The following is a 19,038-nucleotide window of genomic DNA, read 5'->3' on the forward strand; positions in this document are numbered from 1 at the left end:
CGTACGGAAGCCGGTTGAGGACAAGGCAAGAGATTCGCGGTGCCGGCAGGTGGCGCCGTACTATAGTCACGTGATGAGGGCCCGGCGTTACCACAGCGGGGTGCCGCCATCTTGGGGCTCCTCTGGGCCGCCCTAAGGGGGAGCTGCTGGGCTGTAGGTTGTGTCCGACCCCTTTTATCTCTGTGTAGGGATTTATGGCCATGAATAGGATCCCCCTGAGCACCCTATATCACAGAATCACAGAATGATCCGAGTTGGAAGGGACCTCAAGGATCATGTAGTTCCAACCCCCCTGCCTAGCAGGGCCACCAAACTTTACTAGATCAGGTTGCCCAGGAGACCCCATAGACCCCATAGAGACCCCGTAGACCCCATAGATCCCCATAGAGACCCCATAGACCCCATAGATCCCCATAGAGACCCCATAGACCTCATAGATCCCCATAGAGACCCCATAGACCCCATAAATCCCCAGAGAGACCCCATAGACCCCATAGATCCCCATAGAGACCCCATAGACCCCATAGATCCCCATAGAGACCCCATAGACCCCATAGATCCCCATAGAGACCCCATAGATCAGGTTGCCCATGGCCCCGTCCAACCTGGCCTTGAACACCTCCAAGGACGGGGCATCCACAACCTCCCTGGGCAGCCTGTTCCAGGGCCTAACCACTCTCCTAGTGAAGAACTTCCCCCTAACATCCAACTTAAATCTTCCCTCTTTCAACTTAAAACCATTTCCCCGTGTCCTGCTATTGTCAGCCCTTTCCAAGAGTTTACTCCCCTCCTGGGAGTAAGTTCCCTTCAGGTATTGAAAGGCTGCAATGAGGTCACCCCGCAACCTTCTCTTCTCCAGGCTGAACAAACCCAACTCCCTCAGCCTGTCCTCATAGGGGAGGTGCTCCAGCCCCCTGATCATCTTCCTGTCCCTCCTCTGGACCCTTTCCAAAATCTCCATGTCTTTTTTGTACTGAGGGCTCCACACCTGGACACAGTACTCCAGATGGGGCCTCACAAGAGCAGAGTAGAGAGGGACAATCACCTCCCTATCCCTGCTGACCACCCCTCTCCTGATGGAGCCCAGGATCCCATTTGCTTTGTGTATGTTTGGTGTATGTTTGGTGTCCCTGCTAGGCAGGGGGGTTGGAACTACATGATCCTTGAGGTCCCTTCCAACCCGGGTCATTCTGTGATTCTGTGATTCTGTGGAAGACCATCAGCCTTCTTTGTGACACAGACCTGCTGATAGCTCACATAGAATCATAGGATCGCTAACACTGGAAAAGACTTGTAGGACCAGCAAGTCCAACTGGTGACCCACCTGTGTAAGGAGATAGGTGAGATCTTGGCATGGGAATGGAGTAGAATTAGCTCATGTTGGGTGTACAGTGCTTGGGCATGACTGACATCTCCATCTGGGTCTTGTCATCCCTATTGTGGCCCCACCTCGAAGGTGTGACTCAAGTTTGGATGGGCTGCTTGCATTTAAGTATGAAGCGACACGTCACTGCGGTTTTATCTGGCTCAGTAATGCCTGTCCTCATAATGGTTTTGGGTCAGCTTGGGTGAGCTTGATATGGGAGGAATTCATTGATTTGGAAGTGAATCATCTGCCCACATGTAGGGGACTGGATCCATCTGAGTGGGGCTGAGAGGCACCATGTCTATGAGAAGTGTTGCTCAGTCAGCTGTGGAAGATGCCCATCTAGTCTAACCAAGGTTAGACTTCAAATGAATCATAAGATCATCAAAGTTGGAAATCAAAGCACCACCATTCCCCAGCCCACGTCCCTCCCAAAATCCCTCATGGTTTTGCTGCTTCTCCCATTTGCAACACAACCAGCCAGGCCACACAGTCAGGTTTTTAAAAGGGGGCCTTTCTCCATTTTATTTTGCTCAATAAAAATCCTTCACAGTCAGATAGAGAGAGGAGAGTGAGAGATACGTATACATATAGATCTTCATATATATTTATATATATACATACCTCTGTACAGATATATATATATATATTTTCACTGTAGAAAATCGCAAAGGCAGTAGCTCTTCACATCTTTATAACCCCATGGAAACATACAACAGACTAGCAGTAGGTTGTGAAATGTGGTATAGTTCTAACAAGAGTTTTCTAAATGGATACACCTCCGCTGTACAAAAAGCCCAGAATGCTGCATTTTATCTCTTCATTTTTCAACCTCTTCTTCTCTTTAAATACACTGACCAGAGGCAAAGTCAAGACAACAGTGTTTGGAAGTGATCGGTGGACAGGAGAGACACCCAACCTTATGGAATTCTTTTTAAATACTTTATTTTTTTAAGTTTATATATAGATATATATATATAATTTTTTTTCCTATTTTTTTAATTATTATTATTATTTTTATTCTTTTATTTATTTATTTATTTTTTAGCAAAGTCTCATTAAACGCAGTTCAGAGAACCAGCAACAGTCAACGCAGAACAAACAGTAACAGAGTCGAGTTCAGAACACTTCTGGTTTGAATTCACAGTAAGAGCAGAGAGAGATCGAGGCTTCAAGAAACAAACAGAGGAGGGGAAGCACAAGGCTGGGGTTCAATTTACAGTCAGGCAGGTCCAAAACGTCGGACAAAGGGTCTGATGCAGAGATCCTACACACACACACACAGCCTGGAAAGCTCTGGCTGCTCCCCCACGGGGCTTTTATTGCTGGTGAGATCAGACAACAGGCTTGCTTGGGGCACAGGTTTGCCCAACCTGACGTCCCGCTATCGGGGAGCTGGGTTTTATGGGCCTATTCTCCTGGAGAAGAGACACGGAAACCGGTGACTACGAATGTGCATCTATTTTGGGTGAGGAAACCCTCGCAAACGTACTGCCCTGTGCAAGGTGAAGGCTGAGAGTGAGTCCTGAGGGGCCACCTCTCAGCTCACAGCATTTATCGGGTCCACATGAGTGCAAACAAAGACACCTCAGAGGAGACCCAGCCTCCTTGGACTGGGCTCTGCAGGGACACTGCTGTGTGGGAAAGGACTGCATAGACTCATAGGCCAGTTGTGCAGCATTTTGGCACCGGTGGCAGTGCGTTTTTGCACCGGTATCCGAGCTCTACCTGGACATATTTGCTCCCTTCAGCCACTGGAAGGGAACCCGTGTGCCACCATGGGCATCTTCGTCTCTGAGAGAGTTCCTAGGACAGCCTGGCTCCCAGGAATGGGAAAGCCTTGTTTCCCATTGGTGTCTGGCTGTCATCAAATAAGACTTTTGGGCTCAGACACCTCTGGGGACCCAGTGGCTCCCGTGTCAGTGATCTGCAGTGAGCTGACTGGCTGCAGGCACCCAGTAACAGTCACGGGATGGGCACCAAAGAAGGATGGACTGCACACCCCAGGGACCCACACTGATTGCCTGCTGGACATGGGCTGTCTGGAGGAATGGGGATCACCAGGCTCATACCTTCTGTGATTACATGGAGCCAGACCTGGGCTCACATTGCTTTTTGAAGGAGAGTCCAGAACTGGAGTTATTGGTGGTATTCAAGAGAACATTGAGTTGCCTGCAAGTATCAGGGTTGGAAAGAGTCCTTTTTTAAACCTCCCTAGAAAAAAATCTATTGCTTTACGGCAGAAAGCAGAGACTTTCTGCTTAGAAAACAGATCTGTAGAGGAACCCTGAAAACACAACCCTACATGCCAGAGGTTGTCCCAGGATCCAGATCTGATGCAATCCCCCTTCATGGAAAGAAAATGGGGAGGAGGCTTATCCTGAAAGTGCAGAGGCTCGTTTCTGTTTTGCTGACAGTTGTGCTGCCAGTGTGGAACATCTGATTGGGAAGCTGACATCTGAAAACTGCTGGATGTGATCCCAATGCCTCATTACCCCCATGGGTGGCATGGGAGCTGTGTGATCAAGCGTTACTTGTATGTCCCTTACACCCCTGCCTTTGCAAAGGGTGGAAGGACTGGGGAAGCTTCTGAGCTGGCTAGGTTTAGTATTGTGATGATGTGAAGCCCCACTCAGTGATCTCAAGGGATTAAAAGCCATTGAGGTGTCCTTCAGTAAAAAGCAAGATCTCTCATGGAGATAAAACAGGGCTGATGTAGCTGACATGGAAATGATGGAGATGTGAGTAGTCTAGAAAGCTCCTCTAAGGGCAGGGTCAGGGCAAGCTGTTACCAGTGTAAGCTCCTGCTTGTTAATGGACGAAGTGTCTGGGAAGAGCACTGGGAGATGCACTGAGTGTACCTGGGACTGATGAACTGAAATCAGGCAGGGGAGTCTGGAGAGCTGATGCAGAGGGGCAGCAGGACACAGGCAACATCGTGAGCAGATCTTCATTGAGGGATCTTGGTGAAAGATCCTCACCCAGGCGCTGTAAGAAGTATCCTTCTTTCTACCCTGTCCTCTTCCCTTTCACAGCCCACACCAGTCTCTTCCTTCCTGGGAAGGCTGGGAATCAGCTGGAAGCACACAGTCCAACACCTTCCAGAGATCTTTGGTCACATTTCTCAGAGCTCGCTGTCTCAAGCAAGCTGTAAAGTGCCACAGTGAAAGACAGGAGTGGGGTGGGTTGGTCCTTCCCACGGAGCTCGGGGGGACACCACATTCACAGCCAGGGCAGAGACAGAAATGCTGGCTATGCAAGGGGTGCATTTGGGTGGGCACCTTGTAGCAGCAGGATCACAGCAGCCTCACTGTGATGGTGGAGTAAATCAACTTCACTCACAGGAACTGGTAAGAAGGGCTGCTTGCACCTTTGCTTGTACCAGGAGAGCTTGGTCAGCCCAAGTCCTTATGGGTGGAATTTTCTGGATTTAATTGTAATGTACACCTCCTCAACATCAGGTACTCAAAATTCAATCACTGTAGGTGATCTTGATCTACTGACCGAAAGCCTGGTTCTTTTGATGGTTAATGGGAAACCAACTTCAAATTCAACAGGGCTGGGAAGAACAATGACCCAACTATGATGGATCATTGGACCCATCCTATGGACAGGGTACTCTTTGTTGATGGACTGTTTGCTTTTTGTGTGGTGGCCTCGAAGTCATCAAGTGACAGGCATTTGAAACTTGAAACTCCTTGCATTTCTTACAACTTCTCTATGCTTTGCCCTTTTGCCCAAGGACTGAAGAGCCCTTCACAAACACAAGGCCCTGTCTGCTGCTTTGGGATGGAAGACAATGCAGTTTTATCTGATGTGGAAAAAAAGAGGCACAGAAAACTGAGATAACACAAGACGTCACATCTTCAACCCTAACACTGTGATGCTCCATCTAGAAAGCCTGGTGTATGAATGGAAGAAGCCCAAGGATCTACTTGCAAAGGGTGTATGCAGCACATGTGGGATGTCTTTGGATCCTCTGGCTCAGGCTGCAGCCTCTGAAACACCAAAGCAAAGAGGAGGGCTGGCATGGGAGTTGAGAACCTGCTCCATTGATTCCAGCAGAATAAAGTAGTTCTGTGCCAATGACCTTCTGCCAGGTCCTTGGTGGAGGACTGGAGTCTTGAAATACCCTGGTCTCATTGCACATCTCCATTTTCTACAGCTCCAGGGATCACTGCCAGCTACCAGCAGTTCCTCCCTATAATACTATCTGTTGACCTTGGCTGGAGGTTGGTGAGATCAGTGGAGTCCCTTCTGTCCTGCTCAGCCTCTCTGCTCAATCTGGAGCTCACCACAACACCATGTGACCCCAGCTTGAAGGTCAGATCTGGTGATGGAGGGGAAGGGAACATGGAAGGAAAGTGGCTTCCGAGCTTTTGCTTGAAAGGTCTTCGGCCTCTCAACACCCTGAGGTTCTTCCTTGGTGTGCAGGTGAAATGTCATCTGGCCAGCCTCTCCCTGAAGTCATCTCATACAGGCATCCCAAGATGCAAATTCTACCTTTGTTCTAGCTTCTCCTTAGGGAAAAGAGCCTGAATTTCTACTTGTGTTGATCCTTTGGCTGCTGCCCAGTCAGTGCAAATCCCACTTTACAGCATTTTTTACTCTTTGCTGCGGATCATGGTAGCAAAGTGTCTGTGAAAGGGATAATCAAGTCCCCTTTGCCCACCTTTTAAAGTTAAATGTTGTTTTTTGACACCTGCATCATTTTCAGTGAGTGCACATATAGGATTTGGTTATTATTCTGCCAGAGCATAAGCACTTGTATGATCTTAAGCACTGTCTCTTATGAATGCTCTCACAATCAGAGTTAGGAGCTAACAGTTTTCTTAAGCTTGCCCTGCATTTTCTCTGACCCTGGAATATATGATGCCATGTGGGATCACGATGGGCACTATTCCAAAGAATTGAGCTGAAGGTTGATGCTCACTTTCCTCACTGCAATCTAGTGGTAGTGCTGATATGTGCTCCCTGCAGCTCCTGAGTGAGGCCTGGATGCCATTTGTAAATAGACTCTGGGCAGAGAGAATGCACCAAACTGTCTCTCTTTTGGGAATGGGTTAGTCCACTATTGGGAAACTGCTAAAGCTTCTGCTTGCATAAACAACCCACAAGTTTGGAGGCTTCCCCAAACCTTGTTCCATTGACTGTGGGAATTCAGAGGACTCTTGAGGAAGGGAACTAGCTTGAATCTAAAAGGGTTTTTTTGTTTGTTTGTTTTTTCCTTTCTGAATCCAGCATGAATATATTTAAGAATAGGGGGGATCAAGGCAGAGGTGGGAGGGTATTTATGCTCCCAGGATTGGGTCACAACCCAGGAAGCAAGTAGAAATGAAGACAGAAACCACAACAAAAGGAAAACACAGCATGTACCGAGCTCTGTTGAGCCTCAAACAAGGCTCCTACTGGGTAAGCACCCCTTGTTGGCTTACGTTACCAGGACAAGCTCACACTGCTTCACGAATAGGTCCTAACCTCTTGCAACCATGCTATCCATGGGCTGCAGGAGAGAGTCACCTGGTGCAGATATGTCTGGTTTCACTGAAATCAATGGCCCATCTCCCACTGACTTCACTAAGACCATCGTCTAGACAAGATACTTGATGCAAAACAGTGAGTTTGCTTGTGATCGCAAGAGCTTTGCTCCATTAGCCAATGTGGCTAAAAATGCCCTTAAAAAAAAACCAACCAAAAACCTGTCAAATTTGCACTGTTTTGCTGCACATAAATGCTTGGAAAACCAAAGAAACCAAGTACAACCCTCCAAAACAACCAACCAAAGAGGGGTGAATTGTAGGAGAGGGGATGGCAGCCTCTAGTGAAGTAACAGTCACGGCAGATTACAAATGAGCCAATTGACCCTCACCAGCTGTACTAGGAAAAAAAAAACAAACAAACAAGGAGATGTTGCATTATCGATAGAAAAACAACGCACATCCACAGTTATTTACCTACAGAGCACAGAAGAATAGAGTAAGGGTGATGGAGCTCAGTGCAAGCCACCTCACACCGCTCCTACGGTATCGTGTTATCCTTCAGAAGACCACTGGCTTGAGTAGGTAGTACATGCACAGCAATAAAAAAGTGATGGGTATTGTCTTGGTCCCACCTCAGATCTCAGTGGACTCTATTCGCTCCAGCCTGGAGGGAGTCCACGTTTTTTTCTCCTCAGTGTGCGGTGGGCTGGTGGCCTTTGTGTTCATCTCATTCACCTTGTGCTCCAAGAGTTGGTTCTTCTGGTACATCTCCACGTAGTTCAGCTGCAGCTGCTTCTGGTACTTGATGACTTTCTCCTTCTCTTCTTGCCACGTGCGCCTCTCCTCCTCGAAGTCCATCACCTGCTGCTCCCGTTGCTGCCGCTCCAGCTTCAGCTCCGTCTGCAGCCTCTCCACCTCCTTCCTCAGCGCGTTGACACTGTCCTCGCTCTGCCTCTGCATCTTGGCTTCATCGCTTTCACAGGCCAGTGGGTCCCGCAGCTTCTCAGCCAGGTCCCCACCAAAAGGCCCTGGAGGTCCCATGCTGGCAAGTGTCCGCTTCAGTCCTGAGACCTCCAGCTCACAGTGGTTCAGTTTTTCCCTCAGCACCTGGACCTCACTCATCTTCCGCTGCAGCTCGCTCTCGCAGATCTCCAGGTTGACGCTCTTGGAGCTGTAGGAGTCCTTCAAGGTGAGGATTTGTTCCTCCTTCTCACGGAGGAAGTTCTTACCTTCCTTGAGCTGTGTCCGCAGCCCCACAATCTCATTCAGCTTCTGGGAGACGTCTGCTTGGGAGTCCTTCAGCTGCTGCTTAAGCAGGGAGATCTCACCCGCCTTCTGGCACACCTGTGGGGAGAGCTTTCATGAAGCAGGGGGAAGGCAGCAAGAAGTCACCACCTTTGCTTGTCCTATAGGACCTACAGGTTGTCTCTATAGCTGTGGGGGATATTTGGCTCTCAGGGATTTAATGTCATTTCAGAGTTAACCAAACAGCTAAGCTAAGCACTGTGGTCCACACCAGTGGTGAGCTGACACCAGTGTTTCCCTCCATTCACATTTCACACATAACCACAAGCCTGTGGTGCCTGACTTAAACCTTCTGCACTCCGCAGAAGTTTTCCCACTGACCTCAATGGTCGATGGACCTGAGATGGAAATATCTCAGACCCAGAGACCAGCCAGGCTCTCCCCAAACACTAAGTGTGTAGGACAGGATGATGAGACAGTGGATATTACCTATTTGCTGTATGATGCTCTCCTTCCCAAAGAGTCCTGGACAAACACCTAGTGGAAATACCACTGCTGCAGTGTGTGTATGTGCCGTGTAGGTGGCACAGTTATTATGTGACACATCTCTACTTCTGCTTAATCCAACAAATGTCAACAAAACTGATGAAAGGCAGCTATAAAAGTGACCAAACCCTCATTTCCCCATGGACGTGGGGGTTTCCATGTCTCTGTATCAGCAGATACAGGATGGCCCAGTTCCCATTGTGAGCAGCTGAAGAGCTAGGAGACATACCCACAGTCAGTACCTACAGATACCAGCTTTTCCTGGAGCTCAAATACATAAATCTGAGTACCCACATCCACCTCAGTGTTTGTCTGCAGCAGATGCAGAACAACATCATTCTGGTTTAGCTGTAGTTACAGTGACACAGTTACAGCTTAGCTAAAAAAGTGCACAATCCCAGTCGTGGGTTTAGTGGAAGTGCTCTCCATGGGCTAGCTTTTCCCAAAAGGCAGAGAAATACATGATGAAGAACAGCTTGGATAAGAATCAACTCACAGATTAAAACACTTAAATTTTGGTCTTTAGTTGTGTGCTGGGGAAATTTAGGCAATACAGTCTCTTGGTGTCTGGAGAATATCCCCGTCATTGAGAGTAGGTGTCTACAAACCTTAGGTGTCAAGATCCATCAGCTGAATCCCCATCTCTTTGCATCTCTATCACTGGGTTAGCTGCTGCAGACTGAACTAGAGCAGTAAATCAAAAATCATGTTGTGGTTTTACCCAGTGCAAAATCAGGAGGCTTTCCAGACCTAACTTGATGAAAGACACACAAAACCTGGGCACAGCACCTGGTCAAAGGAGGCATCACATGCATGGGACAAGGCAGCCTGCTTGTCCTGCGTGCAACTTGCAGAGATTTTAGAGCATGCCTCAGGTAAGCTCTGCTGAATGCCTCCAAACAGTGCATTGCAGAGCCCTAATTAATCCCACTTTCATTGACTTTCCATCAGTATTATCAGAATAGGGCCTTCTTGATTCTAGAGCTGCTTTCTATTTTCCACTGCAGCCTTAATAATTTTTAAGTTTCTAGCCAGTCCATGGAAGGATTAAAATTCTTTGCATGATCAAGCTGAAAAAATAAACCCACCAAAACTGTGTTAGCATTGGCTATTCAAAGGAGGTTTGATAAAATGTTCTAAAAATAGAAACAGAAGAAAAAATATGTAAGACCTGGAAAGAGGAACTTGCCTTTCAGCCTTTTGAGAGATCAACTTATTAGCAACTGAAAACAGTGCGCTGCAATGGAAAGCATGAGGTAGACTTGGCTATTGGTATCACCCTTAGCTCATTTGCTTTATATCCTCGAGAAGAACAAAAATCAAATATTTGAAAAGCCATCTCCAGCTTTTCCCAGACGCAGGTGTTTGAAGAATTTAATTAAAATAGGCTTAAACCCAATTTTGGGAGGCACAAATACCTGTATGGAGAAATCTTTATTCACTCTAACTGGATTCAAATGTCCCACATTGCAGTGACCTGACAGTGAAGCCTAATTATTAACCAGCACAGCATATGCACACACACACACAAAAAAAATTGCACTCATTTTATTTTAATTGAAGACTGAAATACCCTTCCCATCTTCCTCTCCTGCCAGCCCTGTCTAAGCCTCAGACACATAAAGGTGACCGAAGTGTCTCCTGTTATCTACAGGCCACCCAACCACAGCCCTTGTCTTGGGCTGCTTGTGGGATTGATGGAGGCACTTTGGGTTATCAATGAAAACCCCACTCAGGATTTCTTACACAATAATGCTCTTACCTCCCATTTGGTCTCTTCAATCTTTGGGAGAAACTCAGCCTGCTCCTTCTTGAAAGCCACAAATTTCTTCTCCAGCTCTTCTCGCTGCTGGAGGAGTTGCCCCATGTCATCTTGGAGTTTTTTTTTCTCCTGCTGCAGCTTGAAGATCTGGAGCTGCAAGGCCTGTTGTGCCCTCTGCGCCTTTTTGGAGACCTGCTGCAATTTGTTGGCGTAGTTTTGCCTGAGATCCTCCATTTCCCGCTCCCAGATCTTCTGCTTCTCCTCAAACACTTGGAAGATGGCTGCCTCACTTTTGTCCAAGTTCCTTCTCATCTGCAGGACCTCCTGCTCCTTCTCCCACAGCCTGTCTTCCAAGTCTTGGATGATGTCGTCCGTCGAAGGAGAGTGGAAAGGCATCGTTTCATTGAGATGGTTCAGTCTGTTGAACGAAGAGGTGCTCTTGCTCGAAGACCGGCCGCTGTCTGAGGTAGATATCCCATTGTATCCCACGATGTTCTTGTCCGTGTAGGTCGTGCCGATGCGGTTGATGTGGCTCGTCGAGGCGCTCATCGGGCCCACGTGCTGGCTGTAGCCTGTCCCATACGTGGGCAGACTCGTTAACGAGTTACGGCCCGAATCTGAAAGGCCTCCCACTTGGTTTGTAGTCCTGTTAAGGCTGCTCTTGTCGAGTCCGCTTTTGGGTGCAGATGGGCTATTGCTGTTGGCGTGGTTCAAGCTCTTCCTGTTCTCTGTCACCCCGTTGCTCTGTGGCGGGCAGAGGTTCTGCATGGAATGGAAGTTTTTAGGAACTACGGGTTTAAAGGCTGAGGGTCTAACTAAGGGCTCATTGCTCTGCAAAAGGAAAAAGGACCACGCATCAAAGACAGCAGGACATTTGATAATGACACACACAAAAGATACATCAACACAGGCTGGGTCTGGTGGAGCTGAGGCCTCTCCAGCTAGCTAGTTCCATATTTCTTAGCCCTAACACATCCTGGGTCATTTAGTATTTAACACGTGAAACCTGAGAGGTATTGGATACTCATAAGTTAACAATTCATCTTCCTTTGTCCCTGTTGAAAGAAGAGCTTGACCCGTCCCAAATCTGCATGATTTTTTCCCCAGAATACATCATTCATCCTCTTACTGGTGCTCTTTGCTAAAAGAAAGGCTGTCACCTGCTTATCAGACCTGATCAAATAACTTTGATTTTGGCAGGTTACGTTTTGAAGGACACCTAGATTGGAGGCTGCATTTCCCTTCTGCTGAAAACTGAATTAACCCCATGGATGAGCAGCTGTCCTGCTCTTGAAACACTAGGCAGTCAGCTCCTCTATGTGGATATCATATCCTTCATGCACTAGGCAAGAGTAGGTGGGATCTATGGCCTCATCATTGTGATGCTGGGCAAGTAACATGCTGAAGCTGCTCCCGATTTGAATTGTTTGTTTCCTGTGAGCAGACATGATGCTGGAGAGAAAATGGACTGCAGCTGCAAAGGATTTACAGAGGATTTTAGAACCTCTGAAGTCTTGCACATTCCTCTCCCCATGAGTGCACCTACAGAAATAAAATTCTCCTCAAAATAGGATTGAGTCTCCCCCTACTGTGGGTTGGGCTTCAGGTGAAAATTAGCCCAGAGGAATCGGCCTTGTATTTGAAAGTGCCTTGCAGAAGAAACACAATGAGTCCTGATGAGCAGAAAAGGCCGGAGACCAAAAATCTGGCATCTGTCACGTGGGATTGAGATGGACTATGGGAGCCATCAGGTTAATGGCCCACGAGACAAGGCCGCCAAATGCTGCTGAAACGACACTGCTTCTGGCAGCCTCCCTTGGACACAAAATATGGGATCTGCTGGAGCACAGCAGCAGGCTGCATAAAACATCTGGGCTCTGGGCATCTGCTAAGCTGATATGAGCCACAAGGACTGTGCTTGGACAGGGAATAATGTTTGCAGGGGTAGTTTACAAGCCTCATCAGATTGCCCCTCACCAGAAGCACTAGGATTTTGAACGGATACACACAGCTTCATTCAAGTAAGACCTTTTTGTGGCAGTGGGCCATAGGAGATGGCCTGTAAATGGCTCCAAAATAAGAATTTGACTGATGCTGGGCTGACTGAAAAGAGGACCAGCTCCAGTTCTCCCTTCTGTCAGTAGGAGAGATAATCACAGTAACTCAGGTGGGTTAAATAATTCAAAGAACTGGAAGCTTAGCTCTGAAAGACTTATTATCATGCTATTGGATTTTTCCAGAACTAGCATTCTCCTTTGCCCCACAAAGGTAGTAAGTATTATATGAACTGTAAATAAAAATTGACCATCTGCATAGTAAGAATTAGTCTGTTTGTCAGAATTACACCATTAACTGGGTGGTGCTTTTAGAGCCAAGTCACAACCATTACACTGCTCCAGGAGGCAGGAGTTCTCACCTGGTCTAGTTTGCCGGAGATTGGCAATATCTTTGGTGGGTTACTGGGCTCTCGGTACTGGGGAGGAGGTGGCATGTTCTTCTCATTGTTGGTGGCCACATTCCCACAGATGTCCATCTTCACCTTCTCACTCTTACGCAGGTCGCCATTGATATAGAGGGAATTGGAGACCTTCTCTGACTTGTAGGTCTTCTCCTCTCCGGAGTAGCGGTTGGAGATGTCCCGTGTGGAGAACCCATTGCGAGACCCCTCCATCTGACGGCCGCTGCTCTGCGTCCGGGTCCCCACGCTCTTCATTGCAAACTCCTGGTCATTGGCCACTCCGCTCCCCACGCTCCCCATGATGCTCCTGGAGGAGTTTTGGGATGGCCGAGAAGCAAATCTATGGAAGTTTTCTGGATTGGGGTACGTTGGGTCACTAAGAACTGGCAGCGTCTCTAGCGTGGCCATGGCAGCTGAGAGGTGAGGTGGAGGCACAGGTCAGTGGCACTGGATGAAGGAGGAAAAGGGAAGGAATTTTAAAGAAAAGCCTTTTTGCCACCACACAACAACGGAGGTGGTCAAGGTCCAGAGCTCCTAATGCCTACACAAGTCATATAGGGGCACAGTTTATCACTTCCTAAAAAATTCAGGCTCCTTCTTGAAAGTCCATTCTGAAAATAAAGCTGTCTGTGTGCTCTTGCACCCAGCCTTTGGAATCTACTCTGCATTGCATTGGGTCTTATTCCATTTCATGTACTAAAGGCTCACAACAAGCCTTTTATGATTGCCTTATTAGATGACAAAGAATTTGACAGAATAACTCATTACAGTGTACCTTTGATGCATGATCTTATTACATGATATGTAGCAAGGGAATGGAGAAGACACATTGCTGAGTTTGGATGATTGTAATGAATCCATTACATGCCCATTACATGGGCAGCTATAGACACTTTACTTATCATCTCACCCACCCTTACTGAACTTACTGTCTAGGTCCCCATGGACAGAATGTCTTCTTTACTTGTAGTTTTTGTTCTAGAAGCTCTCAATTTCAGACTTTCCAAGGTGAATCATCCTGTGAGGATAGGTACTAAAGTGAGACTTGGGAGCAGTGGGGGATGCAGGTTTCCTTCTGGATGAAAAAATCACTGAGAAAGTATTGCCCTTTGGGTGGAACATTGGTGACAGGGAGGCTTAGACAGGGCTGGCAGGAGAGGGAGATGAGGAGAGTATTTCAATGGGGTTTTTCTTCATTTTGGGGTGGAGTTGTTGCTCTTCCCTGGCTCCAGCAGAAGAGCTGAGCTTATTTCTTTGGAGAGCTTGTTTAGATGTAGAGCTTAGCTCCGATGTAATCTTGGTATTTATACTAATAATGGAAAACTTGTGCTAATAATTGAAAAGAAAAATAGAATTGTGCAGCTTGTTATTGCATTTCAACAGACTTCCTTCAGGGTTACTGCTTGTAGCCTCCTCTATTTCTCCAGAGCCCTGACCTTAAAGAAAACTGCCCTGTCTGAAACATGGCTTGAGTATGGTGTGGCTGGCACTACAGTGCTGAAGGGAGATGATGCAGAGCTCCTCTGAGCCAAAACAGGGATGGGAGAAAAAGTAAGGAAGTGCTCCTGTGCCAGGTGGGTAGGATGAGGGAAAGCCAAACTTGAGTCCTGAGTAGACCTAAAAGAGCCTCTATGACCTGAAACACACCAGATGCATCCATAATAGAATGTGCTTGGTGGTGTGACCTTCTCCATCCTGAAAGGACATCCAAAATCCACCCTGCAACACTGGTCTGGCGCTGATGCTTTCTGCATGATCCCCTGATTGATTCTTAGTATCCATCCAACACTGCAATCAGAGAGATTGCTACGAGAGGCAGTTATTTATAACAGAACACATTTACATTTACACACTTGTGCAGACTTCTGCTCTGTCCATGGACATGGCTCATGGTCAGGCTGGATGGAGCTTTGGGCTCCTGGTCTGGTAGGAGGTGACCCTGATCGTGGTAAGGGTTGGAACTGGTTGGGTTTTAAGATCTCTTCCAACCCAAACCGTGCTGTGATTCTGAGGGCAGGATGAGATCATTGGAAAGTCTGATTCTTCAAAACAAAACAGAAAAGCCATCACAAAAGCAAGCAGTGTAAGCTAGAAAAATGTTCTTGTCTCAGGAAGGAGCTTCAGACAGTGAGATGACAATGACCTCTATGCCACCATGGAGGAAGATGCCTTATCTGCTCCACCATCAGTGGTCCTCATCACAGCCTTTCTCAGCCCTCAGGGACCCCAAGGATCCCAGGGAATTGTTTTCACATCAAGAGGCTTCTGCTTAGGATCACATCCTTACAACACTGAGACACGGCGCTGACATTCCTGTTCAGCCCCAGCGACCCAAGGGCAGATGCTTCAACCAACTGCTGTCTCATGGTGTGGGATCAAAGCTGTGCCACAGAGGCAGTCTCTGCAAATGGAACTCTTTTACTCTTTTTTTTTGCATGATTCCCCCCCCCCCCTTTTTAACTGGAAAGAATCCAAAAAATATTCTGGGAAAAAAAAAACCCTATTAGCTTATGTTTACTGTAAACCCGGGAGCTGATAAGCAGAGCATACGGGCAAGCATTTCAAATATGTTTTCGAGGGGATTCCAGAAGTGCCAACAGATCCCCAGCAGTACAGATTTCTTTGCCAAAAAGGGATTTTTCTTTTTTTTTTGTGTGTGTGGGGGGGGAACTTGTTTCTTTTGGCCAGTACCAGTTCTTAGCCAGGTTTTGCCTTGTTCACCCCTTAACTGAACTGTGAAATCAGGTTTTGAACACGGCTGGGGTAAGGGATGGGCGTCATGGGAACGCTAACTAAAATTGGGTTTATGGATAATTCCCAATGAAAGAAGCAAACCAGATCTGAGCTGGGGCTGGGGCTCACTGCCTCCATGTCTGATTTCTTCTTCCGTGGTCCTGCAGAGCTTTCCACCCTGTGCTCAACCCCAAGGACTTCAGCACACTGTGCAACTGCAGCCACACTATTTATGAACCGCAACCCAACACCCCCAGATTTCATTAGATTTACGGTCCCATGCTCCCTGGGAAGCCTCATTAAACACAACCAGCCTAATTAAAGCGTGAGGCGGACGAGATGAGGTAGCAAACAATGCAGACATCTGTCCTGCTGCTCCATCCATGATGGGACCTCAGGACTGGAAAATTCCCACTCTGCCCTCCAGCACCTGTAACGCTGATGCGGAACTGGGGCCGTGCTGGCTCTCCAGGGACGCAGCTGTTCTTACACTGCATTAGCAAATTAAAGATGGAGCATCAGGCTGGCGTCTGCTTTTTGGCAGGGCTACAGCCCATCAGCATGGTCTCCCAAGCTATTTTATTTTATTTTTTCTCTGCAAAAAGCTTTGACTTTCACCTGCCCCTGGGGAACCTGTGAAAACCAGTTGGTTACCTCAACCCAGTTTGCTTTGCGCAACCCAGATCTCCTTGGCACAAACCAAGCTGCAAACCTTGAGAAGGGTTTCTCTCCCAAGTCCTTTCTTTAGGGAATGAGAAGCATAGAATCATGAAGACCTCTAGGATCACCAAGTCCAACTCCACTGTGACCACTGACCACTGCCTTTCTGCAGGAGGAGAACTGAATCTTTCCAGGACAATTCCTGATCTAATTTCCCTCTTCCAAGCATTTGTGTGTTCAAAAAGCTGAAAAGTGTTTCTTTGTCTGCCTGGATTGATGCTTGTAGGCATCTTCCCAACAGCATGGGGTCCAGGCAGGTTCCTTCTCCTTCCACATCCTTCTCTTTCCACGTCCCTCTCCATGTTTGCATGAGTTGCTCATTCCATCTCACTGCAGGGTTAGGCAGCCATTCCTCGTGCACAGTGACATTTGTTGTATCTCATGCAGAAAACCTGGGGTGAGGTTTCCTTTCTCCTTGGATGTGGTGGGTGAGTCCTTCACAGCTGCCTCTTAGCACAGTTTTCATGGGTTCCTGGGGTACAGCTCCACTGCCTTCACACTTTGCCTTATCCAAACGAGTTAGCAAACGCCTTCCAGTTAGGCGGAAGAAAAATTACCCTCAGATAAGCAGCTGAATAGTTAACTAAGCCTAGATTATGAAGGCCTGGCTCCATTTCTGCCTGAGCAGGTTAATTGTTAACACTCTAGTAACAAAGGCCTTTGGGAGACATACCTAGGCACCGTGCCACTTGGGAGCGAAATCAATCGCTGCTCGTAGGCAGGGCAAGCGACAGCAAACAGTCTGAGAGCAACGCAGTGTGTTGGAATGCTCACGTGTGGTTCCCACTTTGCTCCTCCTGCAAAGGCTCCCAAAGGTCAAAGCCCCCCTTCTTCCCCCCAGCACACCTCACAACAGGTGTGCCCACGACCTTCAGCCATCAGGTTGGTTTGCTTGGGTTTTAATGAGCATGCAATTAGTGGAAGAGTGTAAACACTCCTTTCTGTAGGAGCTACACCTGCACAGTGCCTGGGGGCTCTGTTGGTTTTCCAGTTTGTTGGCAGTGGTTCCAGAGAGGTGTCTGGAGAACAACATAACACAGTGGAATGGTTTGGATTGGAAGGGATCTAAATAAACCATCTGGCTCCAGCTGCCATGGGCAGGAATGCCTTCCACTAGACCAGGCTGCCCAAAGCCCCATCCAACCTGGCCTTGGAGTCATTTTGCTCCGGGGTGAAGGAGCAGGATAGGAAAAATGTCAGAGGATGAAAGTGCTGTGATCCTATCAGCTTGTTCCAGAAAGGTATATGGATGAGGAAAGGAAGACAGCTAATGGGCTAGTTGTGAGATGACTGCAGACTGTAGGGAGCAAAACCACCCGTGTTTGGAGGTTAACATGCCTTGAAGGAGAACCAGCAAAACCCCATAACCTCAAAGGTTGCTGTTGGGGTTGGGGTTGGTATGGGCTCTGACCTGGCTCCAGCATGTCAGCATCTCCTCTTCTCCTTCACCCTTCTCAAACTGCCTCACTTTGAAGAGGGAAACAGAATGAGCTTTCTCAATTGCTCACTCCCAGGCATTCTTTCCAGCCCTCAAATCATTCTTGCTGCACCTCCCCCAACTCCTTCTCCCCTCTCTGGCATCCTGGCTTGGTGGCTGCCAGGTTTTCTTCCACCACTGAAACATGGCACAAAAGCACAACCCTGCTGGACGTGAACCTGTCTGCGGAGCGTGCAAATTGCTGACTTCCCACCCACAAGCTTTTTCCACTGCCAGAAGCCAGAGCACGTCAGATTTCCCATTGCTTTCCAAGGACCTGGAGCTCTCCTCCTCCTTTCTCTGCCATCTGCACCACACCTATGCTACCATCCCAGCTCAGGACTCCTGCTGGGAAATGCTGCTTTTGGGAAATGGGGACCCACAGCAATTCTGGAGTTACTGCTCTCAATTAGGAGCCATCAACCTCCAGGATGTGGCTGGGTAGGAGACACCAGGACCCACTGTGCCTCTCTGTGCGTGGGGTCAGGGTGGCAGAAGATGGGACACTGAGGTCAGCGCTGGGGGCTGCGCTTTCTTGAGCTTCTGTGGGAAATAAAAGCGAGTGTCTCAGAAAGGCTTCCTTTTCCTTTCTGCCTGCTAATGAGATAATTACAGCCTTTTGTATTCTGGGAAACTACTTTCTCATTACAGGGGCCGCATCAGCTATTTACATAATAAGCCTGAAACAAAAGAGATGAGATGAAAAGACCCAGGCGGCAATTCAGGGAGAGCTGCGCTGCTGCCAAGGGAGAACCCACAGATGGTGGCTTCCTCCATCCCCGTCCATCCTTCTGCTGAGGTCAGGAGTGGGTGGCACTGCCCAGTGTGGGACATTCTCAGTATGGGACGCTCTTTGCTCTCAGCTGCATGAGGCTCTGGGAGTCCCAAGAGTCCCCACCATTGAGGGCTCAATGGGTACCAAACTCTTCCATCCCCATGTCCTAGATTCTTCATCATGCCAGCTGGCCAAGGGACACACCTGTCCCATCCCATTTCCCATGTCATATTTCTCTATTCCTTCAGTTGGCCAAGGACATACTGGATATTAACCCATGTCCCATGTCCCAATTCTCTATCCCCACATCTAACCAAAGTACACAGTGGGTACCAAAATATCCTTTCCCACATCCCATGTCCCAGTTCCTTGTGCCAAAGCCAGCCAAGGGAAACACTGGATACCAGTGTGTCCCATCCCACGTCCCAGTTTCTTATCCTCCAGCCAGCCAAGGGACATGCTGGGTTGTCAAATAC

At 48.0% G+C, this 19,038-nt stretch overlaps 1 protein-coding gene across 7 annotated transcripts in view; it reads right to left on the reverse strand.

The window, feature by feature from the left end:
* Positions 1-1,859: 1,859 nt before the first annotated feature.
* The window catches only part of LZTS3 (leucine zipper tumor suppressor family member 3), a 35,143-nt gene continuing 17,964 nt past the window's right edge, over positions 1,860-19,038 (reverse strand). For 3 of the 7 annotated variants that reach the window (XM_015862967.2, XM_015862969.2, XM_015862968.2), the window contains exons 2-4: positions 12,816-13,304; positions 10,400-11,230; positions 1,860-8,190 (exon numbers count right to left, since the gene is read on the reverse strand). In XM_015862967.2, coding sequence (XP_015718453.2) covers positions 7,480-8,190; positions 10,400-11,230; positions 12,816-13,265 — 1,992 coding nt within the window. In that variant the 5' untranslated portion in view covers positions 13,266-13,304 and the 3' untranslated portion in view covers positions 1,860-7,479. Of the gene's footprint in view, positions 8,191-10,399; positions 11,231-12,815; positions 13,305-13,786; positions 13,876-19,038 lie in introns of all 7 variants that reach the window. The other 4 variants (XM_015862971.2, XM_085545896.1, XM_085545895.1 and 1 more) reach the window with 2 other exon arrangements.

The sequence above is a fragment of the Coturnix japonica genome, chromosome 4 (genome assembly GCF_054131305.1).
Source record: "Coturnix japonica strain WE chromosome 4, WE-NBRP24, whole genome shotgun sequence".
In the NCBI taxonomy this organism is placed as follows: domain Eukaryota; kingdom Metazoa; phylum Chordata; class Aves; order Galliformes; family Phasianidae; genus Coturnix; species Coturnix japonica.